Source organism: Capra hircus, chromosome 6, assembly GCF_001704415.2.
Source record: "Capra hircus breed San Clemente chromosome 6, ASM170441v1, whole genome shotgun sequence".
In the NCBI taxonomy this organism is placed as follows: domain Eukaryota; kingdom Metazoa; phylum Chordata; class Mammalia; order Artiodactyla; family Bovidae; genus Capra; species Capra hircus.
The window spans coordinates 102,146,360-102,172,927 of NC_030813.1; the positions used below are offsets into that span (position 1 = coordinate 102,146,360).

Consider the following 26,568-nt stretch of genomic DNA (forward strand, 5'->3'; position numbering starts at 1 on the left):
ATTGACTTGAAGGCAGAAAGGGAGTCTGGAGTTCTTAGCTTGGGAAAGAGTTTATTTATCCTCTGCTTTGGTCATTTTCATTTCTCTTACCTCAAGTCAAAAGATAGGTTATGTCACCCACTGACCTGCAGACATAGGTCCTTCCCAGGGACTACATGACTTAGAGTGTCTGTCTACTCTGCATAGTTCAACTGTCCTTTTTGTTTATATTGGGAGGGGAATACTTTGCATAGTTCTGTATCCCGCGTCTTACATTCAACCCTATAACACGATTTTTCCATATTTTCAAAGTTGCTCAAACATCACTTCCAATAGTGGTGAATATATCAGTATATATTCACACTATACATCTGGTCTTCTCTTCCTCTCGCTCTTTTTCCTCTTTTTTTTTTTTTGTTTGATGTGGAAGCTGTGTTCATATATCTGTTAACTTATATTTCTCTACCTCCCAAAAAATACCCCCGTCCCCCATGTGTGATTTTTTTTTTGGACTTCCCTGGTGGCTCAGACGGTAAAGCGTCTGTCTACAATGCGGGAGACCCAGGTTCGATCCCTGGGTTGGGAAGATCCCCTGGAGAAGGAAGTGGCAAGCCACTCCAGGACTATTGCCTGGAAAATCCCATGAACAGAGAAGCCTGGTAGGCTACAGTCCATGTGGTTGCAAAAAGTCGGACACGACTGAGCAACTTCACTTTCACTTTCACTTTCTACTATTTTTAAAATTAAAACTTGCCACCTTTCCTTTCATATACCTTTTAAATTCAAATTAAGTCTCCTAAATATTAAGCTGATTCAGTCTTTTTTTTTTTAGATAAAGAAAACATATTAAAAAAATTGTTTTTTAGACCCATGAAGTTCACTTGTTCAGCAGATATTTATTAAGTGCCTACTATATGCCAGGTACTCTTCTAGACGCTTGGAGCATGTCAGTGAATAACATGAATAACAAAGATCTTCTGCCAGAATAAAAGATCTTCTAGTGGATGGTGATGAGCAAGGCAGATAATAAATCCATTAACTGTACTCAGTTATGATACACATTATAAGATCTTTGAAAGTGGTAAGTGCTTTAGAAGGAAAAAGAGTGGAGTAGAGGATGAGTCATGGCAGGTTGGGTGATATTTTACATAGAGTGGTACCACTGACGATGTAACCCCTTGAGCAAAGATGTGAAGGACGTGAAGCAGGTGGTCATGCGGATGTCTGGGAGAAAGAATCTTTCAGGCAGACAGAACCACCTTCGAAGAGGCCCATGATGGGAGTTTGTCTTCTGTGTTCAAGAGTAGTCACAACCAGTGTGGCTGAGGCAGAGGGAGCAGAAGGGGAGGTGTGAGAGGAGGTGATGGGGCCAGAGCTTGGGGCTTCCCCCTGAGTGAGATGAGGCCATCACAGGATTGTCAGTATGGAATGACATGAGCTAACTCCCCTCTTAAAGGACCACTCCAGCTGCTGTGCTAGAACAAGATGTGCTTTGGGGAGGAGGGTGCGGGGTTAGAAACCGGAGGACTGTGAGTATCACTAAAGCACAAAAAAGAGAGGTGGCCCTCCCATCAGAGACAACTCGAGTTAGCACTCACCCCGCCCCCCCACCCCAAGGCTTCTTCCTTCCACATTTTGTCAGTCGGGTTTCTCTTTCTTGTCATTTTCATGATACTGCACAGTTCTGTATCCTGCTTTTACTTTCAACCTTATAACACAGCTTTTCCATATTTTCAAAATTACTCAAACATTGCTTCCAACAGTGGTGAAGCTATTTATCATATATTCACACTATACAGCTAAAGTCTGCTCTCCCTGTCTCCTTTTTTTTTTTTTTTTGCTCTAGGATCAATATATTTTCTGCTATCAAGTCATCCTTTATGTCCTGACACGTCTTCAAGCTGAAGAAGAGCAAAAAGAGCAGCCCCAGCCTCCGAAATGACATGAGAAGAACAGCCTTCTGGATGTCTGTTCATTTCTTTGCTCTCTACTTAAAGGTCACAGGACAGCAAGTCCATGCTTATTCTCCTCTACCTTAGAGGGGCGTTCTTAATAACAGTAAATAACAGTGACATGCTGTATTTTTACAGCTGCTTCAGTCTGTGATAAGTATCAGAGGTCTTTTAACACTAACTGAATAATGCAGATCTTAGGGATGAATAAGGCAGCATTTGATTATAGACATATCGAGTCTATTTTTCATGCACCAATCTTGTTTATAGCAAAATTATTTTCCAGTATTTTTTTAAAAACTAGAGCTATTTTATAGGGGATACTTGAAGCCAGTATTTAAGCTTTAAATGACAGTAATATTGGCATAGAAAAAAAAAGGTAGCAAACGTTCATTATATCAATTTCTAATGTTTACTATCTAGAGCTTCCTGTAATATATTTATATACTTTTCCATGAAAATAGAGATACCAAATATGTTTGTAACTGCATCATGTTATACACCCGCTCACTTTGTAAATAAAAATACACCTTAAAATGAACAAACCAAAAGTGTGTGCAGACAAGTTTAACATTTTCAGTGTACTGTTTTTTAACAACATCTAGGACCATGTGAAGGCAGGAACTTCTAGACTCCAACTTCCCATCTTCCCATTTGATCCCAGTCATGCCAACCTCAGAGACTGGGAGTATTGTTGGAACCCCTGGAGATATGCAGACTCTGACGTGAGGGTCAGGTACTGACTAACTGTGGCTAAGAAATTCATTCTCCCTTCCTGCCTCCACCCCATAAGCCTAACTGATACCTGAATCAGAATTTTCAAGTCCTAGTTGTTGCAAAACTCAGAATATCTTGCTGACAAGGCGTAATGAAAGAAAACAGTATTACGCTTCCTGGGAGGTTGATATTGATTCTGCCTGAAGGAAACAGCTTCCCAGGCGGTGCTAGTGGAAAAGAACCTGCCTGCCAGTGTAGGAGACGTGAGAGACTCGGGTTTGATACCTGAATTGGCAAGATCCCCCTGGAGGGAAAGCATAGCAACCCACTCCAGTATTCTTGCCTGAAGAATCTCATGGACAGAGAAGCCTGGCAGGCTACAGTCCATAGCGTCACCAAAAGTCAGACACAACTGAAGCAACTTAGCATGCCCCACAAAGGAAAGAGATGGGCTTTGAAGAACCCACTTCGATTCTCAGTACCAAACGTGTTTCACTAACTCCCAGTTCTGACAGCATTCCTCCACTCTGCCATGAGTGATGCCATCCCAAGACCCTGGAAACTGCTTGGTTCCTCCTCATAGGATTGACCGATTCTGAGCTAATTAACTGGAATGTCTGATCTTACCCAAGATCTCCTGAGAACTACTCCTGAAGAGCTGAGGCTATTTAAAGGCAGAAGACAACATCAGGAAATGCACAAAAGTCCACAGGGAAGTGGCTGACTCCTCACCAGGCAGCAGGTTTGAGTCCTACCTCAGAAGTGGCAGGACTACCCTGGTGACTCAGATGGTAAAGAATCTGCCTGCAATGCAGGAAATCCAGGTTCGAGCCCTGAGTCAGGAAGATCCCTTGGAGAAGGGAGTGCAACCCATTCCAGTATTCTTCCCTGGTGAATCCCATGGACAGTGGAGCCTGGTGAGCTACAGTCCATGGGGTCACGCAGAGTCCTGAAAGTGAACACTTTCAGTTCACCTTTGCTTTTCAGAAGTAGCTCTGAATCTAGCAAGAGAAGCATACTTCATCACCATCATTCCCACTGCCATCAGAGCAGTTTCTACAGACTGGGTTATAGCAAAGGATTTGGAGTTGAGGGGCGGGGTGGCGGGGGGCGGGGGGCGGGGGGGGGGGCTTCTGTTGCTTTAAAAGCTATTTGGAAACTCCTGAGTGGGCTGGAATCCTGAGACCTTGTTTTCCTGTCATAAGCACAGGAAATGAGGCCGGCGGGGCTCCGGGAGCCAGAACAGCTGGAGGTGATTAGCTCCCATCCGAAGTCCACAGAGATGGGTGGGGGAAAGCTGGAGAAGGATGCTTTTTCTGGAAAGAACGTAGCTAAGAAATGCAAACTGGAGGAAGAAAATGTGAGTTTCGCTTTATGAACCCTGAATGGAAACTTCATCATAGTAAACATGTTACTGCCCTCATCTGGAACGTGGCTCCACTACCAGAGTGCGGGGAACCTTTGGCTAGGGCCGCACTGGTTAGAAAGCACGCCAAGGCCACAGAGCTAGGGTGGCACACGGAGGCACTCAGCAAACAAATGAATAAATACAACTCGGCTCCTAGTGCACGTTAGACGGCTAAGTACTAGAACACGCACAGCCATACAGAATGGCTCAAACACAACAGAAGTTTCTCTAAGAGTTCTGGATAGGTGAAGAGCTCGGCAGGCTACCTCTCCTCCCTCCAGTTGGTAGGAGCCCAGGCCGATGGAGTTTCTATAATCAACACAGAGTTTCCAAGGTCATCGTGAGAATCATCTCCATACCCCCAGCCAGAAAAGGGGGAAAGACTATGGAGGGACGCCTATGGGGGATCTTTCAAGCTCGGCAGCCTGGAAGCAAAGCACATTACTGCCACTCATTCTATCAGCAAGAACTGGTCAGTGTCCCTGAGCACAAAGAAGCTGGGAAGTGAGTTGGCTGAGCAGCTGATCCCAGCGACAAGACAACTCTACACAAAAGAAGGAGAAGCATAAGTAGTGATGGAATCTATCTATACAACTGAACTGAAGTTGCCTATTCTAAAAAATATATCTTAGTATGGTCCTGAGCACTGTAAGATTGGATGTATCACTTCTGTCCCTAATTTGGTATATGTATTAGAAATATTTCTGTATCATGATAAAAAGGAGAGAAATGGTTATTGAGAAAAGGTCAGATGTTCATATCTGTGGTTCCAGATCGCCTGTTAGATCTCTTGGTTTTAAAATGTCTAGTTATCTAAATGCAATGTGATACATCCAAGAAATTAACAACTCACAAAAGCTGCCCTTCAGCCAGATATCTTGATAGTGAAAGAATGTGTTCCCATTTTAAATAATTCAAGGTACTTTGTTATGGTTGAGATAAATGTAACAAATTATGCATTGACCTGCATAATATTTTAAAGTCAATTTAAATTTTAATATATCACTTTGGAGTTGCACTTGACTGCAACCAGCCAAAAACTAAATCAACAGGCTTACACAATTTAGAGATTTCTTTCTTTAAGAAAACAAGTTCAGAAGTAGACAGTTGCGGGCTTGATTCTAGTGTGATAATGTCAGATGTAGTCCCATTTGTGGATTTTTGGTTTTGTTCCCCTTGCCTGAGGACACATATCCCAAACATTGCTAAGACCAGTGTCACAAAACATACCACCAATGTTTTCTTCTAGAAGCTTTATGATTTCAGGTCATCTTTGTTGTTATTGTTGTTCAGTCACTAAGCTGTGTCTGACTCTGTGATCCCATGAAGTGCAGCATGCCTATCCAGCTTCCCTATCCTTCACTATCTCCCAGAGTTTGCTCAGGTTCATGTCCATTGAGTTGGTGATGCTATCTAACCATTTCATCCTCTACCTCCCTTTCCCCTTTTGCTTTCAGTCTTCCCCAGCATCAGGGTCTTTTCCAGAGAGTCAACTGTTCACATCAGGTGGCCAAAGTGTTGAAGCTTCAGCTTCAGCGTCAGTCCTTCCAATGAATATTCAGGGTTGACCTACTTTAGGGTTGACCTACTTTAGGATTGTCTGGTTTGATTTCCTTGCAGTCCAAGGGACTCTGAAGCATCATCTCCAGCACCACAATTTGAAAGCATCAATTCTCTGGCACTCACCCTTCTTTATGGTCCAACTCACATCCATACATGACCACTGGAAAAACCATAGCTTTGACTAGACGGACCTTTGTCAGCAAAGTTATGTCTCTGCTTTTTAATATGCTGTCTAGGTTTGTCATAGCTTTTCTTCCAAGGAGCAAGCGTCTTTTAATTTCATGGCTGCAGTCCTGTCTGCAGTAATTTTGGAGCCCAAGAAAAATGGCACCCCACTCCAGTACTCTTGCCTGGAAAATCCCATGGACAGAGGACCCTGGTAGGCTGCAGCCCATGGGGTCGCTAAGAGTCAGACACGACTGAGCAACTTCACTTTCACTTTTCTCTTTGATGCACTGGAGAAGGAAATGGCAACCCACTTCCACTTTTTCAGTGTTCTTGCCTGGAGAATCCCAGAGACGGGGGAGCCTGGTGGGCTGCCGTCTATGGGGTCGCACAGAGCTGGACATGACTCAAGCGACTCAGCAGCAGCAGCAGCAAGAAAATAAGATCTGTTACCATTTTTTCTCCCTTTCTCTTTGCCATGAAGTGATGGGACCGGCTGCCATGATCTTAGTTTTTATTTTTATTTTTTTAATTTAATTTTATTTTTTTACTTTACCATACTGTATTGGTTTTGCCATACATTGACATGAATCCACCACAGGTGTACATGAGTTCCTAACCCTGAACCCCCCTCCCACCTCCCTCCCCATATCATCTCTCTGGGTCATCCCAGTGCACCAGCCCCAAGCATCCTGTATCCTGTATCAAACCTAGACTAGCGATTCGTTTCTTACATGATAATATACATGTTTCAATGCCATTCTCCCAAATCATCCCACCCTCTCCCTCTCCCACAGAGTCCAAAAGTCTGTTCTAAACATCTGTGTCTCTTTTGCTGTCTCGCATACAGGGTTATCATTACCATCTTTCTAAATTCCACATATATGTGTTAGTATACTGTATTGGTGTTTTTCTTTCTGGCTTACTTCACTCTGTATAATCGGCTCCAGTTTCATCCACCTCATTAGAACTGATTCAAATGTATTCTTTCTGATGGCTGAATAATACTCCATTCTGTATATGTGCCACAGCTTTCTTATCCATTCATCTGCTGATGGACATCTAGGTTGCTTCCATGTCCTGGCTATTATAAACAGTGCTGCGATGAACATTGGGGTACACATGTCTCTTTCAATTCTGGTTTCCTCGGTGTGTATGCCCAGCAGTGGGATTGCTGGGTCATAAGGCAGTTCTATTTCCAGTTTTTTAAGGAATCTCCACACTGTTCTCCATAGTGGCTGTACTAGTTTGCATTCCCACCAACAGGGTAAGAGGGTTCCCTTTTCTCCACACCCTCTCCAGCATTTATTGCTTGTAGACTTTTAGATCGCAGCCATTCTGACTGGCGTGAAATGGTACCTCATTGTGGTCTTGATTTGCATTTCTCTGATAATGAGTGATGTTGAGCATCTTTTCATGTATTTATTAGCCATCCGTATGTCTTCTTTGGAGAAATGTCTATTTAATTCTTTGGCCCATTTTTTGATTGGGTCATTTATTTTTCTGGAATTGAGCTGCATAAGTTGCTTGTATATTTTTGAGATTAGTTGTTTGTCAGTTGCTTCATTTGCTATTATTTTCTCCCATTCCAAAGGCTGTCTTTTCACCTTGCTTATATTTTCCTTTGTTGTGCAGAAGCTTTTAATTAGATCCCATTTGTTTATTTTTGCTTTTATTTCCAGTATTCTGGGAGGTGGATCATAAAGAATCCTGCTGTGATTTATGTCAGAGAGTGTTTTGCCTATGTTCTCCTCTAGGAGTTTTATAGTTTCTGGTCTTACATTTAGATCTTTAATCCATTTTGAATTTATTTTTATGAATGGTGTTAGAAAGTGTTCTAGTTTCATTCTTTCACAAGTGGTTGACCAGTTTTCCCAGCACCACTTGTTAAAGAGATTGTCTTTAATCCATTGTATATTCTTGCCTCCTTTGTTGAAGATATGGTGTCCACAGGTGTGTGGATTTATCTCTGGGCTATTTTGTTCCATTGATCTATATATCTGCTCTGATTGCTGTGGCCAAAACTTCCAGAACTATGTTGAATAGTACCAGTGAAAGTGGGCACCCTTGTCTTGTTCCTGAATTTAGGGGAAATGCTTTCAATTTTTCACCATTGAGGATAATGTTTGCTGTGGGTTTGTCATATATAGCTTTTATTATGTTGAGGAATGTTAAAGCTTAACATTCAGAAAATGAATATCATGGCATCCGGTACCATCACTTCATGGGAAATAGATGGGGAAACAGTGGAAACAGTGTCAGACTTTATTTTGGGGGGCTCCAAAATCACTGCAGATGGTGACTGCAGCCATGAAATTAAAAGACGCTTACTCCTTGGAAGAAAAGTTATGACCAACCTAGATAGCATATTGAAAAGGAGAGACATTACTTTGCCGACTAAGGTCCATCTAGTCAAGGCTATGGTTTTTCCAGTAGTCATGTATGGATGTGAGAGTTGGACTGTGAAGAAGGCTGAGCACCGAAGAACTGATGCTTTTGAACTGTGGTGTTGGAGAAGACTCTTGAGAGTCCCTTGGACTGCAAGGAGATCCAACCAGTCCATTCTGAAGGAGATCAACCCTGGGATTTCTTTGGAAGGAATGATGCTAAAGCTGAAACTCCAGTACTCTGGTCACCTCATGCAAAGAGTTGACTCATTGGAAAAGCCTTTGATGCTGGGAGGGACTGGGGGCGGGAGAAGAAGGGGACGAACAAGGATGAGATGGCTGGATGGCATCACTGACTCGATGGACGCGAGTCTGAGTGAACTCCGGGAGTTGGTGATGGACAAGGAGGCCTGGCATGCTGCAATTCATGGGGTCGCAAAGAGTCAGACATGACTGAGCGACTGAACTGAACTGAACTGAATGTTCCTTCTATTCCTGCTTTCTGGAGAGTTTCTATCATAAATGGATGTTGAATTTTGTCAAAGTCTTTCTCTGCATCTATTGAGATAATCTTATAGATTTTATTTTTCAATTTGTTAATGTGTTGAATTACATTCATTGATTTGCGGATATTGAAGAATCCTTGCATCCCTGGGATAAAGCCCACTTGGTCATGGTGTTTGATCTTTTTAATGTGTTGCTGGATTCTGATTGCCGAATTTTGTTGAGTATTTTTGCATCTATGTTCATCAGTGATATCGGCCTGTAGTTTTCTTTTCTTGCGGCATCTTTGTCAGGTTTGGTATTAGGGTGATGGTGGCCTCATAGAATGAGTTTGGAACTTTACCTTCCTTTGCAATTTTCTGGAAGAGTTTGAGTAGGATAGGTGTTAGCTCTTCTCGAAATTTTTGGTAGAATTCAGCGCTGAAGCCATCTGGGCCTGGGCTTTTGTTTGCTGGAAGATTTCTGATTACAGTTTCAATTTCCATGCTTGTGATGGGTCTGTTAAGATTTTCTATTTCTTCCTGGGTTCAGTTTTGGAAAGTTGTACTTTTCTAAGAATTTGTCCATTTCTTCCACGTTGTCCATTTTATTGGCGTATAATTGCTGATAGTAGTCTCTTATGATCCTTTGTATTTCTGTGTTATCTGTTGTGATCTCTCCATTTTCATTTCTAATTTTATTGATTTGATTTTTCTCCCTTTGTTTCTTGATGAGTCTGGCTAATGGTTTGTCAATTTTATTTATCCTTTCAAAGAACCAGCTTTTGGCTTTGTTGATTTTGCTATGGTCTCTTTTGTTTCTTTTGCACTTATTTCTGCCCTAATTTTAAGATTTCTTTCCTTCTACTAACCCTGGGGTTCTCCATTTCTTCCTTTTCTAGTTGCTTTATGTGTAGAGTTAGGTTATTTATTTGACTTTTTCATCTTTCTTGAGGTATGCCTGTATTGCTATGAACTTTCCCCTTAGCACTGCTTTTACAGTGTCCCATAGGTTTTGGGTCATTGTGTTTTCATTTTCATTTGTTTCTATGCATTTTTTAATTTCTTTTTTGATTTCTTCTGTGATTTGTTGGTTATTCAGCAGCGTGCTGTTCAGCCTCCATATGTTGGAATTTTTAATAGTTTTTCTCCTGTAATTGGGAGAGGGCAATGGCACCCCACTCGAGTACTCTTGCCTGGAGAATCCCATGGATGAAAGAGCCTGGTAGGCTGCAGTCCATGGGGTTGCTAAGAGTCGGACATGACTGAGCGACTTCACTTTCACGCATTGGAGAGGGAAATGGCAGCCCACTCCAGTGTTCTTGCCTGGAGAATCCCAGAGATGGGGGAGCCTGGTGGGCTGCCATCTATGGGGTCACACAGAGTCGGACACGACTGAAGCGACTTAGCAGCAGCAGCAGCAGCAGCTCCTGTAATTGAGATCTAATCTTAATGTATTATGGTCAGAAAAGATGCTTGGAATGATTTAAATTTTTTTGAATTTATCAAGGCTAGATTTATGGCCCAGGATGTGATCTATCCTGGAGAAGGTTCCATGAGCACTTGAGAAAAAGGTGAAATTCATTGTTGTAGGGTGAAATGTCATATAGTTATCAATTAGGTCCAACTGGTCTATTGTATCATTTAAAGTTTGTGTTTCTTTGTTAATTTTCTGTTTAGTTGATCTATCCATAGGTGTGAGTGGGATATTAAAGTCTCCCACTATTATTGTGTTATTGTTAATTTCCCCTTTCATACTTCTTAGCATTTGCCTTACATATTGCGGTGCTCCTATGTTGGGTGCATATATATTTATAATTGTTATATCTTCTTCTTGGATTGTTCCTTTGATTATTATGTATTGGCCTTCTTTGTCTCTTTTCACAGCCTTTGTTTTAAAGTCTATTTTATCTGATATGAGTATAGCTACTCCTGCTTTCTTTTGATCTCTATTTGCATGGAATATCTTTTTCCAGCCCTTCACTTTCAGTCTGTATGTATCCCTTGTTTTGAGGTGGGTCTCTTGTAGACAACATATATAAGGGTCTTGTTTTTGTATCCATTCAGCCAGTCTTTGTCTTTTGGTTGGGGCATTCAACCCATTTACATTTAAGGTAATTATTGATAAGTATGATCCCATTGCCATTTACTTTATTGTTTTGGGTTCGGGTTTTTACACCCTTTTTGTGTTTCCTGTCTAGGGAAGATCCTTTAGCATTTGTTGGAGAGCTGGTTTGGTGGTGCTGAATTCTGTCAGCTTTTGCTTGTCTGTAAAGCTTTTGATTTCTCCTTCATATTTGAATGCGATCCTTGCTGGGTACAGTAATCTGGGCGGTAGGTTATTTTCTTTCATCACTTTAAGTATGTCTTGCCATTCCCTCCTAGCCTGAAGAGTTTCTATTGAAAGATCAGCTGTTATCCTTATGGGAATCCCCTTGTGTGTTATTTGTTGTTTTTCCCTTGCTGCTTTTAATATTTGTTCTTTATGTTTGATCTTTGTTAATTTGATTAATATGTGTCTTGGGGTGTTTCACCTTGGGTTTATCCTGTTTTGGACTCTCTGGGTTTGTTGGACTTGGGTGATTATTTGCTTCCCCATATTAGGGAAGTTTTCAACTATTATCTCAAGTGTTTTCTCATGGTCTTTCTTTTTGTCTTCTTCTTCTGGGACTCCTATATTTTGAATGTTGGAGTGTTTCATATTGTCCTGGAGGTCTCTGAGATTGTCCTCATTTCTTTTAATTCGTTTTTCTTTTTTCCTCTCTGATTCATTTATTTCTACCATTCTATCTTCTATTTCACTAATCGTATCTTCTGCCTCCGTTATTCTACTATTTGTTGCCTCCAGAATGTTTCTGATCTCATTTATTGCATTATTCATTATCTATGGACTCTTTTTTATTTCTTCTAGGTCCTTGTTAAACCTTTCTTGCACCTTCTCAATCCTTGTCTCCAGACTATTTATCTGTGATTCCATTTTGATTTCAAGATTTTGGATCATTTTCACTATCATTATTCGGAATTCTTTATCAGGTAGATTCCGTATCTCTTCCTCTTTTGTTTGGTTTGGTGGACATTTATCCTGTTCCTTTACCTGCTGGGTATTCCTCTGTCTCTTCATCTTGGTTATATTACTGCGTTTGGGGTGGCCTTTCTGTATTCTGGCAGTTTATGGAGTTCTCTTTATTATGGAGTTTCCTCACTGTGGATGGGGTTGTATCAGTGGCTTGTCAGTTAGGGAAGCTTGTGTCAGAGTTCTGGTGGCTGGAGCTGGATTTCTTCTCTCTGGAGTGCAATGAAGTGTCCAGTAATGAGTTATGAGATGTCAGTGGTTTTGGAGTAACTTGAGCTGCCTGTATATTGAAGCTCAGGGCTGTGTTCCTGTGTTACTGGAGAATTTGCATGGTATGTCTTGCTCTGGAACTTGTTGGCCCTTGGGTGGTGCTTGGTTTCAGTGTAGGTATGGAGGTGTTTGATGAGCTCCTGTCGATTAATGTTCCCTGGAGTCAGGAGTTTTCTGATGTTCTCAGGATTTGGACTTAAGCCTCCTGCTTCTGGTTTTCAGTCTTATTTTTACAGTAGCCTCAAGACTTCTCCATCTATATAGCACCGATGATAAAACATCTAGGTTAGAGATGAAAAGTTTCTCCACATTGAGGGACACCCAGAGAGGTTCACTGAGTTACATGGAGAAGAGAAGAGGGAGGGGGAAGTTAGAGGTGACTGGAATGAGATGAGGTGGGATCAGAAGAGGAGACAGCAAGCTAGCCAGTAATCACTTCCTTATGTGCGCTCCACAGTCTGGACCGCTCAGAGATTTTCACGGAATTATACAGAGAAGAGAAGAAGGAGGAAGGAGACAGAGGTGGCCAGGGGGGTAAAAGAGGGAAATGAAAAGGAGAGAGACAGATCCAGCCAGTAGACAGTTCCCTAAGTGTTCTCCACCGTCTGGAACACACAGAGATTCACAGAGTTGGGTAGAGAAGAGAAGGGGGAGGGAGGAGACAGAGGCAACCTGGTGGAGAAAAAGGAGAGTCCAAAGGAGGAGAGAGCAGTCAAGCCAGTAATCTCGTTCTCAAGTAAAAATGGGTACTGAAGATTGGGTTTTTAAAGGTACAAAATTGATAACAAATACCAAAAAGCAAAGATTAAAAATCTAGAGTAGAGGTTGGATTTTCAAAAATACAATATTAAATAAAAGAATGAATGAAAAAATTTAAAAAAGTCATAAGAATTATTAAAAAAACAACAACAACCACAGAAAAATATATATATGGCGTTTGCTTTAAGAACTTAAAAATTTAAAAATGTTAAAATTTTTAAAAAAAGAAAAAGAATGATCGTGAAAATCGTAAAGGTATATCTGGGACTTTCTCTGGTGGTGTTGTGGGCAGTGTGGGGTCAGTTCATTTTGGGATAGTTCCTTGGTCTGACTTATATTCTTAAGATCTATACTTCCAAGGTGGTTCCCTCTGTCTTAGCTTCTTCTGTTTGCTGGTCTCTTCAGTGTCTGTTTTCTGCCCTGACACAAGGGGGATGGTGGTGAACACTTTTTTTTTTTTTAGGCTCACTTGTTCAGTCGCGCTGTGGGGAGGGAGGGACACTGCAAACAAATAACACTGGCGTGTGCTCGCAGTGTCTCAGCCCTGCTGGGCCTGTCCCCGCTCACGGCGCACACAGCTCAGGTCTAGGTTGCTCCGCCGAACCGTCTGAGGCTGGCCCTGGGCTGCATGCACCTCCCTGGTCTAAGCCGCTCAGGCTCAGGCACTCAGGGAGTCCTCAGAGGCGCAGACTCAGTTGGGCCTGCGCTTTGTGCCCTTCCCAGGACCGAGCAGTGTTTGGCGAGTGCAGTCGCTGCAACTTATCGCCTTTCCCGTCCCTGCTGCCCAGTTTTCTGGGTGTACAGCTGGCGCCCTTCTCAGGCAGATGATGACTGTCCAGAACCCCAAGAAGTCTTAGTTAGCAAAGAAGCTTGCTTGCAGTTTGGAAGTTAATGTCCCTCTGGGGCTGCGATTGCCCCCTTCTGGCCCTTCCGGCTCTGGCTGCCTGTCAACAGAGGGGGATGGTCTGCAGCGGGCTAATTCTGTTCCATCCTTTGTTCTGTGTGTGGTCCTGGTGGTGTCTTATGTTAGAGCTTTTTGCGTGGTAGCTATCCCACAGTCTGGTTTGCTAGCCCAAGTTAGTTCACTCTGGTTACGCTCAGGGCATTTCGGCCTGATTCTTAAAAAGCACTGCAGCCCGCGCCTCCCTGCCCAGCCCCGCTTGCTAGTGGCGGATGCAGGCGTCTGCGCTGCTTCTCCGCTGGGGGAGTTACCGCTAGGCTCATAATCTGTTGCTTTTAATTATTTATTTATTTTTCCACCCTGTTATGTTGGCCTCTGTGCTTCCAAGGCTTGCCACAGACTCAGCAGCGAGAGTGTTTCCTGGTGTTTGGAAACTTCTCTCTTTTTAAGACTCCCTTCCCGTGACAGAGCTCCCTCCCTACCTCTTTTATCCCTTTTTTCCGTCTATTTTTTCCTACCTGTTTTTGAAGACAATGATCTGCTTTTCTGGGTGCCTGAGGTCCTCTGCCAGCATTCAGAAGTTGTTTTGTGAAGTTTACTCAGCGTTGAAATGTTCTTTTGAGGAATTTGTGAGGGAGAACGTGGTTTCCCCGTCCTATTCCTCTGCCATCTTAGGACCGCTCTCCATGATCTTAGTTTTTAGAATGTTGAGATTTAAGCCAGCTTTTTCACTCTTCTATTTCACCCTCAAGAGGCTCTTAGTTCCTGTTCACTTTCTGCCACTATGTTGGGTGCCTATATATTTACAATTGTTACATCTTTATGTTGGATTGATATCTTATGTAACATTATATAATGCGCTTCTCTGCTACAATCTTTGTTTTAAAGTCTGTCCTGTTTGATATAAGCACTGGTGTCCCAGCTTTCTGCTGTTTTCCACCCCTCACTTTCAGTCTGTGTGTGTTTCTAGATCTGAAGTGAGTCTCTTCGAGGCAGCGTATATGTGTGTCTTTTTTTTTAATCCATTTAGTCACTTCGTGGTAATTAGTAATAGGTATATACTTACCGGCATTTTGTTCATTGTTTCTGATTGTTTTGAAGCTCTATTTTGTTTTGTTTGTTTGTTTTTACTGCACTGTGCAAATGTGGAAACCTAGTTCCCCAGTCGGGTATTGAACCATGTCCCCCTGCAGTGAAAGTGTGGAGTCTTAATCACTGGCATATTCCCACCAGGGAAGTCCTGTTCTTTCATCTTTTGCTCTCCTCCCTTATGATTTGATGATTATCTTTAGTGTTATGTTTGGGCTCCTTTCTCTTTTGTGTGTGTATATTTAAGTTGATTTCTTAAGTTCAAGTGCATTGGTAACAACCCTGCATTTTTGTTCCCTCTCCGCACATTTCATGTGTTTGACATATTTTACATCTTTTTATGTATCCACAATAACCAGTTATTTTAGAGATAGATGGTTTTACTACTTTTGTCTTTTACCTTTCCTACTAGCTTTATAAGTGATCTACCTTTATGTATATTTGTCTTTACCAATGAGACTTCTTCTTTCACAATTTTCATATTTCTACTGATGGCCTTTTCTTTTCCACTTAGAGACATCTCTTTAACGTTTCTTATACAGTTGATTTAGTTGTGCTGAACTCTCTTAGCTTTTGCTTCTCTGTAAAATTCTTTCTCCTTCAAACCCAAATGATAGCCTTGTTGGGTAGGGTATTCTTGGTGTACATTTTTTTGTCACTTTGAATATATCATGTTACTCCCATCTGGCCTGCAATCTACTAAAAAGTCAGCTGATAATCTTATAGGAATTTCCTTGTACATAACTAGTTGCTTTTCCCTTGCCTCTTTTAAATTCTCACTTCATCTTTAATTTTTGCCATTTTAATTACAATGTGTCTTAATGTGGTTCTCTTTAGTAGGTTTATCTTGTTTGGGACTCTGTGATTCCTGGACCTGAATGTCTGTTTCTTTTCCCAGATTAGGGAAATACTCAGCTATTATGTCTTTAAGTATGTTCTCTGCCCCTTTCTCTCTCTCATTCTGTGACCCTTATACTGTAAATGTTAGTATGCTTGATGTTGTCCTGGAGGCCTCTTAAACTGATTTTTGTTTTTTTCAGCTTGAGTGATTTCCTCTGCTACCTTCTAGTTCATGGATCCATTCCTCCATATCATCTAATCACTGTTGATTCCTTCTATGGTATATGTTTATTTCTTTTATTGTAGTCTCCAGCTCTGTTTGGTTCTTTATATTTTCTAGCTCTCTGTTAAACTTCTCACTGTGTTCATCCATTTTTCTTTTTTTTTCAATGTTTATTTGGCTGTGCCAGGTCTTAGTTTCAGTATGTGGGGTCTTTGCTATTCACTGAGGCATGTGAAATCTTTGGTTACAGCATGTGGAATCCAGTTCTCTGACCAGGGATTGAACCCAGGCCCCCTGCATTGGGAGCACGGAATACAGTGTCTTAGCCACTGAACCACCAGGGAAGTCCCCATCCATTTTTCTCTCGAATTTGTTTTGCATCTGTATGATCATTACCTTAAACTCTGTTGGGTAAATTGCTTATCTCCACTTAGTTTTTCTGAGATTTTGGTCTTGTTCCTCATTTGGAACATATTCTTCTGTCTTTTCATTGACTTAGTTCTTTCATTTGCATTAGGTAGGTAGGTTATGTTTCCCAATCTTAGAAAAGTGCCTTATGTAGAAGACACATTATGGGCCTCAGCAGTACACTCCCTCTGGTCACCAGAGCTATATGCTCTAGGCATTCACCTTATGTTGGCTGCATGAGCCCGTTTTTTTTTTTTTTTTTTTAATGGCAGGGCTGACTGCACTGGACACATTGTTGGGCAAGGCTAGTCCTGGCCCTGTTCCTGCCAGGCCCTGCCTAGTGCAGTGGCTTTAGGCCCACTGGTTGGTACCATTGGGTCCCAGTGTAGTTGACTGCACAGCCAAAGGAGGTCAGCCAGGGCCAACCCACTGGTAGACTGGTCAGGGTCTCAGGGCAGCCCACTGCAAAGCCCAGGCAGTCCCAGGGGTGATTCCAACCCACTGGTGGGTAGGATAACATCCTTTTTAAGAAAGGAGACTGAACCTTGCTCAAGATTGTCCAAATAACAGCTGGGATTCAATTCTAGGACTGCCTGACAACAACCTGTTCTAGCTCTTTAAGTGTGTTACAATAAATAGCCCTGGTAAAGCCCAGGTTCTTCCCACTACACTCTGCTGTCTCAGCTGCCCACCTGGGTCTTTTCCAGACACAGAGCTGACTCATTCTGCTTAACATTTCTCTGCACTCCCCACTTCTGAACTTCATAGGGGCCCTGCTTTTATGAACACGTGATTATTTAGATCAGTTGGAATACAATTTATTCAGTTAGAGCTTTTGTTTAGTTACATTCTTTTTAAAGATAATGCCTGACCTCTTGGACAACTTTTTTTTTCCATATTTATTTTATTTATTTGGCTGTGTTGGGTCTTAGTTGCAGCATGCAGGATCTTTCAGTCGCCACGTACAAGCTCTTAGCTGCAGCATGTGGAATATAGTTCCCCGACCAGGGATCAAACCCCCAAGCCTCCTGCATTGGGAGCACAGTCTTAGCCGCTGGACCACCAGGGAAGTCTCAACTTGACTATTTCTGTTTCCTCTCAATAATGTGTTTACATACCATCTCTGGAGATGGCAATCATCCAGTGTGACTACTTTCAAACCCTTACATTGATTTCTGTTGTTTCTGTCTTAAAGGATGGCTTTTGATGTACTTGTCTCCAGACCTGTCCTAATGGTGGTAAACACTGATCGTGCAGTTACTACTTGGAGAATGGAACATGGGAATTTACCATTTTCTGTTAGGTGCCTATGTAGACAAATGATTTAATCCCTTTCTTTTGGATCTTTTCAAACTCATGGTAATGCTCATTTTGGAACTGGGGATCTCTGAACATCCAATTCTGCTATGTTAACTGCGGCAGTTGAGAATTAACAATCATGTCACACCTGTGTGTACGTCCTTTCCATATAAATATACTTGTGATACCTAATATGTCTCTTTCTGTATTACTATGAAGATGTCCTTAATTGGGAAAATATCATAATAACCATTGACATTATATATATAACCTATAAGTTCTTGGGTATAGTTACAAAATAAAATTGTAAAGCACTAATCTCAGACAATATGTTTTTACACATTTCACAATTTACAAATAATTTTAAAATGGAGCCAAACAGATCCCAATAAAACACAGTAATAGAAAGTTATACAAGTGGCATTTCATATCAGTAGAGAAAAGACTGATTCAGTATATTAAGACAATTAGATTTTTAACATAGCATAGAAAAAATAGAATAAATATGTACATATTTAGTCAATAAAAGTAATACAAAATATAGGAAATAGTTTTAATAATGTTAGAGGAGAAGGATGGGTTTTATCTACTGCCAGACAGTATACACGGCAGCTAGTAAATATGTTGACCCCAAAAAAAACTCCCTGAAAAGGGGCCACATACATTCATGAAAAAGGGATCCTTTTACAATTCATGATCCACACAAAGATATAAATATTCTAACATTTGATAGATATTGAGGTCAAAAAACAATTTTGAAAGACTAGTAAAGCTGAACATATGAAACTTCCATACAGCAAAAGACATTATACAAAACTAAGAGACAAAAGAGGGGTAAAATATTGACAAAACATAGGGCAAAGAGTCATTGTCCACCATGTGTTAAAATTTATCAATCAAAAAGGAAAAAATAAATAGAAAAGCAGGCAAAGGACATGAACACGCACTCATGAAAAATACTCTGCTTCACTCAATTTTAACAATGCAATTTTAAATAAGATATTTTCACAAAGCAGAGCGATCATTCTTAAGATGAATGTGGCTGTGGGAAACCAGACAAACTCAGGCACTGCTGGTACAATGTTGCCAGAGAGCTCTCTGCCCAGCATTTTAATGTGCAATCAGCCTGGCAATTCAAGTCTAGAAAATGATCTTACAGAAATACTGGCATGGAGACACAGGTGTTTGTAATAGCACTGTAATACCAAGAAGTTGAAAGCTATCTAAATGTCCTTGAATAAGAATTGGTGAAATAAATTACAATCCTTCCATACACTAGAATACTTCTATGAAGCTACTGTTCTAAAGAATGAGGTAGGTCAACACAGACTGACATGTAAAGATGCTCTGTAATATAGTGTTGGTTTTTGCTGTTCAGTCGCTAAGTCATGTCCAACTCTGCAATCCCATGGACCGCAGCACCCCAGGCTCCCCTGTCCTTCACCATCTCCTGGAGTTTGCTCAAACTCATGTCCATTTAGTCAGTGATTAATCATTTAGTGATTTATGAAACAGTATACATGGAATGCACTTTTTAAATTATATATCTCATAAATCTATATATTAGAAGAATAAACATGTGGCTATCTCTAGGGAGTAAAAATATTACCCTCAAGGGTTCATTAGATTCCCTCTAGGGAATGTAATGTAATCCCTCATTACATCTATAAATCTAAGAGGATTTTCAAGCCCTTAAAAAACAATCAGCATTTGAGAAAAACCCCATTTTTATAAGAGCTGTATGCTTTCTCCCCACTATCCCAAAGCACTTGCCCAAAGTCAAGAAGTCAAGTGGGTCCAGACTCTGTACTTGCCCTGCAGTGTGAGGTGACATCTCTACCCAGAGGCTTAACTCTTGTGAGATTAAAATTCACAGCTTGACGACTTCATGTAACGGTGGGAATCACTCTTCACTGTACGGGAGACAAGAACACACATAGCAACTAGTAAACATGTTGTGTAAACCCCCAAAGGAAGAACCAGAAATAGGCAGAACATATTCTCCAAGGGGATCCTATGACAACTCACAATCCACACAAAAATATAAATATGTTAACATCACACACAAACATTCCCATAAGCCCTGCCAACAGAAGTCACTCATCAGCTCTGCACTGTCTACTGGCCGCTGAGGAAGGCAAGGAGTAGTCAAACCAACAAGCCCCTACTTGGCATGTGAGATGTCACCAGTTGGCGTCGGAGCCCCATGGAGATCCATGGGTCCTGATGGCCCAGGACTTAGAGTGGCTTCTTCATTCATCTCCAAGAAAGCAGTGGTCTCTTTGGAAGAAGTGGATTTCTTCCTATGGCGGGCTTCTTGACAACCTGGCTTCTCGTTTCCATGTTTGTTCTTCAATCTCCTCTTGTACATCTTATATGCTAAATGTTAAAACACACCAGTATTTAAAAATCACTTTGGCAAAGACTATAATTTGGTAACACTGTACACGGGTCAAAACTTTGGGGGTTTGTTTGCTTTGGATCACGTATGTATAAAGACATGGGGAAAAAGAGGAAGAAGAGAAAACTAGAACAAAATAATTCAGTGTATCAGGATGCTATTTCTGTCTGGAATAAAACTTCTGTGATTGAGACGCTCAGCAGATTGCTGACAATGCATCCATACATCCATCTATCTGTCCGTTCATCCAGTCAGTCAGTCATTCAGTTAGTCAGCAACTCCTGTGGATTGCTTACTGTGGATCAGGTGCTCCCCTGGTGCTTTTGTGACTGGGAATGGACCAAGCATATTCCTTCAAAATCAGTCTCACCATGAGACGTTATTAAAATTTGGATCTAAGACCAGGGTTTTACTCTTCTAGAATATATCTTGTGGAAAATTAAACCGTGGTGTTCCTTATACTGATTATTCTATCAGTAATCAGTATATAATCAGTTATATCAGTAATCTTTGAGTCTTAGTCAAATTCGTTCTGTGACAACAATAAAAAAAATTTACAATGGCTAAGATTAATCTATCAATCTATATATTTTAAATTTAACTTCTGTGAACCTATATAATGATAGGGATAGGTAAGCACATATGTGCTGTGCTGTGCTTAGTTGCTCAGTCATGTCCGACTCTTTGCAACCTCTGGACTGTAGCCTGCCAGGCTCCTCTGTCCATGGGACTCTCCAGGCAAGAATATTGCAGTGGGTTGCCATGCCTTCCTCCAGAGGATCTTCTCAACCCAGGGATCAAACCTGGGTTTCCCACATTGCAAGCAGATTCTTTACCCGTCTGAGCCACCAGGGAAGCCCAATGACATATATGTATATGTTTTTTAAAAATATATGTGTATGCATTATGTTTCACAGCCATTTGGCACAATTCTTAGTCACAGAAGCACTGTGAAATAACATTTGGAATATTTCTTAATAAAACATAACAAATGTCATTTTTGAGATTAAATAATTGCTCATGGACAGTTCTGAGAGTGCATTGTTTTTTGCAAAGCATATTGGTTTATAAGCTCACTTTACAGTCTTTTTTTAAATATTTTCCTGTGAAACTTCCACCTGTAGCACAGGATCTCGTTTACACGTTCTATGTTCCCTAGAAATGTCACGCTGAAAATGTATCACAAGGGCAGCCCATGTCGATTCATGCTGAAAAAGGAGTTTGTGAGCTGCGTGAACAATTTTCAGTCAAGCCTACTCACTGGGGGCTTTACGTACCAGCAACCATGAGAAACCCATCCAGCATCTGGAAAAGTCCATAGGCCAATGTGAAGTTAAATATCTGGGCCAGTTGCTCTGCAGTGAAGGATAACTGCAGCATGGTTAAGCACATCTGAACATTCTGAGTTCCAGTTTCTAAGGAAATTGTCCTGCACCTACCAAGACAAAAATTGTATGCACCAGCAATAAGGACTATACAAAAATCTTCTCTTATGTATAGTAATAAGTGCAAGCCATGAGCTGAGACTACTAAAAATGCTCCAATAATTATTTGCTGAGTACCTACTCTGTAGTTGGTCTCTTAAGAAGCACCTCTTGAATGCTTCCCCTAGGAATCTGGGTGAAAAGACAAGATACACAGAAACAACACACGACCAAGCATGATGACGGGTCAGGGAGATGGTGTAGAAATTCACCAGTAAATTAGAGAAGGCTTCACAGAAGGGTGGGATTAAAGGGTGGAAAGAGAGAAAGAGGCGTTTAATGTGGGAAAATGGTTGTTCGGGGACAGGTATGAGTGTGGCCTGGTCAGTAAGCACTGCTTGTGCTCTATGCCAGCCTGTGGAAAGCAAAGGACGAGGAGGTGAGGATGGAAAATTGAGTCAGAGACAAAACAGCGTAAACTAAAGAATCTGCCTGCCAATGCAGGAGACTCAGCCTCCATCCCTGGGTTGGGGAAATCCCCTGGAGAAGGAAATGGCAACCCACTCCAGGATTCTTGCCTACAAAATCCCATGGGCAGAGAAGCCTGGCAAGCAACAGCCTATGAGGTCGCAAAGAGTCGGACACGACTCAGCAACTAAACAGCGAAATAAATGACACTTGAAAATAAACGGGGCTTCTCCAGTGTCTCAGTGAAGAATCTGTGTGCCAGTGCAGGCGATGTGGGTCCGATCCCCGCGTTAGGAAGATCCCACGTGCTGCGGGACAACTAAGCCTGTGAGTCACGACTACTGAGCCAGTGCTTTAGAGCCCAGGAGCCACAACTGCTGAACCCCACTCCCCCCAGAGTCTGTGCTCCACAACAAGGGAACCCACCACGCTGAGAAGCCCATGCTCCGCAACTAGAGAGTAGCCCTCAAGGCCACGAAGACCCAGCATGGCCAAATAAAGAAATACAATTATTTTTCTAAAAAAGAAACATAAAAATCCCATGTGAAAACAAAATGTCTGCAATGAAGTCTTTGGCGAAAGGCTTTAGTAATAAGTTTTGTCTACTTTTCTCTGTTTGATTTGTTTTCAAAGGAAGAGAGGAAGAAAGGAAGAGCAGGAAGGAGAAAAAAGAAAAATCTAGGCAGGACCTTGGAGGCTGGGTTAGGCAGTTTCATCTTTCCCAATTTCCAAAGGGCGCCTTGAGGTTTTCACAGATGGCAGAAGAGAGGACAGAGGCATTTGATAAGGCAGCTCCTCAACACAAACTGGCTTCCCAGGTGGCTGTAGTGGCAAAGAACCTGCCTGCCAATTCAGGAGACTTAGAGACAAGGGTTCAATCCCCAGGTCCAGAAGATCCCCTGGAGAAGGGCATGGCAACTCACTCCAGTATTCTTGTCTGGAGAATCCCATGGACAGAGGATCCTGCTGGGCTGTGGTCCATGGGGTTGCAAAGAATCGAACATGATGGATGCGACTTAGTAGGCTATGCAAACTGGACTGAGATGTGAAGGTAACAAGGGTGTGTAATGTGGGAGTAAACCTATTATCACTAGTACAGGGCAAATTCAGTGGCCCTGATTTTATTTCTAATTATCCTGTTCCTTGTTATGCTTTCTGCAGATTACTCTCACTTCTTTCAAAGACCTTGTCCATAACTTGACATGATTAAGCTACACAGCTGTACCTCACACCTGGACCATTCACAAAGCAAATGCAGTATCTCAGTCCTGATATTTCACAAGCCATCAAGTGTGGAAAAAAACAAGACTGTTAACTACACTCTGCCATAGGAATCCTTCTCTCCAGACTCAATTATATTTCAAATCCTCAACAGTCTGTGTTCCTAAGGACAGTCAGCCCATGGATTCAACCAACCTCAGATCAAAAATATTTTGGAAAAGAAAAATTCGGCAAGGTTTCTAAAAGCAAAACTTGAACTTGCCTTGCAGGCAACTATTTATATAGCATTTACATTGTATTAGGTACTATAAGTAATCTAGAGACAAGTATATGGAAGATGTGCATGCGTGCTCAGTGACTAAGTTGTATCCAAGTCTTTTGCAATCTCATGGACTGTAACCCGCCAGGCTCCTCTGTCCATGGGATTTCTCAAGCAAAAATACTGGAGGGGGTTGCCACGCCCTCCTCCAGGGGATATTCCCGACCCAGGAATTGAACCCACGTTTCCTGTACTGCAGGCGGATCCCTTACCATTGAGCCACCTGGGAAGACCTATGGAAGATGTACATAGGTTAAACACAAATACTGTGTTCTTTTATATAAGGAAGTTGAGCATCCTTGGAGTCTGGTATCTTCAGGGGATCTTGGAACCAGCCTCCTGCAGATAGGGCTGTACTGACCTTATAAATAAACCCAGGTCCGAATCTTAACTCCGCCACATTCTGGTTCTATGAACTGGGTCAGGTTACTTCTCCAAAGGATTTGCTCATCTGTAGAATGGGTAACCAAGAGTATCTACCTCTTAGACTTGCAGCAAGAAGTAAATGAGATACACTTGGCAGAGCCTCACCAAGGATTTGGTACCATCCGGAATGTTTCCCAAGTAGACAAAAACGTAAAGCTGATTAAAAATCTCCCACTTCGTGTTTTTAAATACATATATATGTCTATTCCGTTTCTTGAATAAAATTTTACCAAGGATCAAAAGAAGAAACCCTAGAATTTAAATGCGAAGATCTACATACCACAGTGGATTTCATCTTAAACTGACAATGTTGCTGTGCTAAGTTGCTTCAGTCGTGTCTGACTCTTTGTAACCCTATGGACAGTAGCCTGCCAGGCTCCTCTGTCCATGGAATTCTCCAGGCAAGAATATTGGAGTGGGTTGCCATTACCTACTCCAAGGGATCTTCCCGACCCAGGGATCAAACCCATGTCACTCTCCTCTCCTGCGTTGGCAGGCAGATTCTTTACCACTAGCACCACCTGGGAATCCCCAACAATGTTTAGGTTGTAAACAAAGTACCAGTTAACATGAAAAAAAAAAAAAAATTCCCAAATGTCACTTTGGGAATTTAACGGCACAGTTTATTTTTCAATAATACTTTTCTAATTTTAAAAGTAGTACATATTCATTATTCATCAAAAAATTTAGATAATATATCAAGGAAATATTAAGAAACTAAAATTACTCTTCATCCCACTACTCAAAATTAAACACTTATCATAGTGGTGGTTTAGTCACTCAGTTGTGTCCGACTCTTTGAGAGCCCATGAACTATATATGGCCTGCCTTCCAAGCTCTGCTGACCATGGAATTTTCCAGGCAAGAATACTGGAGTGGGTTGCCATTTCCTTCTCCAGGGGATCTTCCTAACCCAGGGACCAAAACCCATTTCTCCTGCATTGCAGGCAGTCTCCTGCATTGTAGGCAGATTCTTTACTGACTGAGCTATGAGTGAAGCCAAAATATTTATTTGTTTATGTGTCTGCACAGAATTTTAGTAGTGACATGCAAACTTTTAGCTGCAGCTTGTAGGATCTAGTTCCCTGGCCAGGGATTGAACCCAGGCCCTCTGCATTGGGAGTGAGGAGTATTAGCCACTGGACAACCAGGGAAGTCCAATTAGCCTATGGTATATTTCGTCCAGTATTTTTCTAAGCATAAAATTCTTCTATTTTCTTCTACAAATGGGAATCAAAATGCATATTGTTTCCTGCTCTTTTTAAACTTATTTCTAGTATTTTCCAAAAGCATTAAATGGATGAATTATAGTACTCATATAGACACAGTCATGAATTAAATATCTCTCTTTTGTCAGATATTTAAACTGTCTCTATTTTTTATATTCACATATAACACTGCAATTAATATCCTTGCACATCAGTATTTGTGTATTTATCTGATTTGCTAGCTTAAGGACAGATTTCTAGAAATAAAGTCACTGAATTAATAGCTATAAATATTTATAAGGCTGTTGATATGACTAAATAGCCTTCCAGAGAGTTTGTGCCAAATTATGTTCCAGCCAACACTGTATGATAATGTTCATCTCATCGACAGGCAAAACAGTATGGAGTGTTATCATTTGTAATATTTTATAATGTTTATCTCATGTAAGGATGGGCATGATAAAGGCCAGAAATGATAAGGACCTAACAGAAGCAGAAGAGATTAAGAAGAGGGGGCAAGAATACACAGAAGAACTATACAAAAAAATCTTAATTACCCAAATAACCACAATGGTATGGTCACTCACCTAGAACCAGACATCCTGGAATGTGAAATCAAGTGGACCTTAGGAAGCACTACTACTATTAAAGCTAATGGAGGTGATGGAATTCCAGTTGAAGCTATTTAAAATCCTAAAAGATGATGCTGTTAAAGTGCTGCACTTTATGTGAGCAAATTTGTAAAACTCAGCAGTGGCCACTGGGTCAGTTTTCATTCCAATCCCAAAGAACTACTGCTAAGTCACTTCAGTCGTGTCCAACTCTGTGCGACCCCATAGACGGCAGCCCACCAGGCTCCCTCGTCCCTGGGATTCTCCAGGCAAGAACACTGGAGTGGGTTGCCATTTCCTTCTCCAGTGCATGAAAGTGAAAAATGAAAGGGAAGTCGCTCAGTCGTGTCTGACCCTCAGCGACCCCATAGACTGCAGCCTACCAGGCTCCTCCGTCCATGGGATTTTCCAGGCAAGAGTACTGGAGTGGGGTGCCATTGCCTTCTCCAATCCCAAAGAAAGACAATGCCAAAAAATGTTCAAACCATACAATTGCACTCATTTCACATGCTAGCAAGGTTATATTCAAAATCCTTCAAGCTTGGCTTCAGTAGTATATGAATCAAGAACTTCCAGGTGTACAAGCTGGATTCAGAAAAGGCAGAGGAGCCAGAGATCAATTTGCCAACATTCACTGGATCACAGAAAAAGCAAGAGAATTCCAGAAAAAAAGGCTACTTCTGTTTCACTGACTATACTAAAACTTTTGACTGTGTGGATCACAACCAACTGGAAAATTCTTTAAGAGATGGGAATACCAGACCACCTTACCTGCCTCCTGAGAAACCTGTATGTAGGTCAAGAAGCAACAGTTAGGACCAGATATGGAATAATGAAATGGTTCAAAGTTGGGAAAGGAGTATGACAAGGCTGTATATTTTCACCCTGCTTATTTAACTTATATGCAGAGTACATCATGTGAAATGCCTGACTGGGTGAATCACAAGCTGGAATCATGATTGCCAGGAGAAATTT

General features: G+C 41.5%; 2 protein-coding genes across 9 annotated transcripts in view; one reads left to right on the top strand and one right to left on the bottom strand.

The window, feature by feature from the left end:
- Positions 1-2,482, top strand: part of PTPN13 (protein tyrosine phosphatase, non-receptor type 13) — a 219,810-nt gene extending 217,328 nt beyond the window's left edge. For all 8 annotated transcript variants that reach the window (XM_018049692.1, XM_018049694.1, XM_018049696.1 and 5 more), the window contains one exon: positions 1,826-2,482. In XM_018049692.1, the coding sequence (XP_017905181.1) occupies positions 1,826-1,921 (96 nt within the window). In that variant the 3' untranslated portion in view covers positions 1,922-2,482. The remainder of the gene's footprint in view (positions 1-1,825) is intronic.
- SLC10A6 (solute carrier family 10 member 6) overlaps positions 16,496-26,568 on the bottom strand; it is a 68,877-nt gene continuing 58,804 nt past the window's right edge. The window contains exons 6-8 of the mRNA XM_005681872.3: positions 21,194-21,351; positions 19,684-19,894; positions 16,496-19,428 (exon numbers count right to left, since the gene is read on the bottom strand). Coding sequence (XP_005681929.2) covers positions 19,419-19,428; positions 19,684-19,894; positions 21,194-21,351 — 379 coding nt within the window. The 3' untranslated portion in view covers positions 16,496-19,418. The remainder of the gene's footprint in view (positions 19,429-19,683; positions 19,895-21,193; positions 21,352-26,568) is intronic.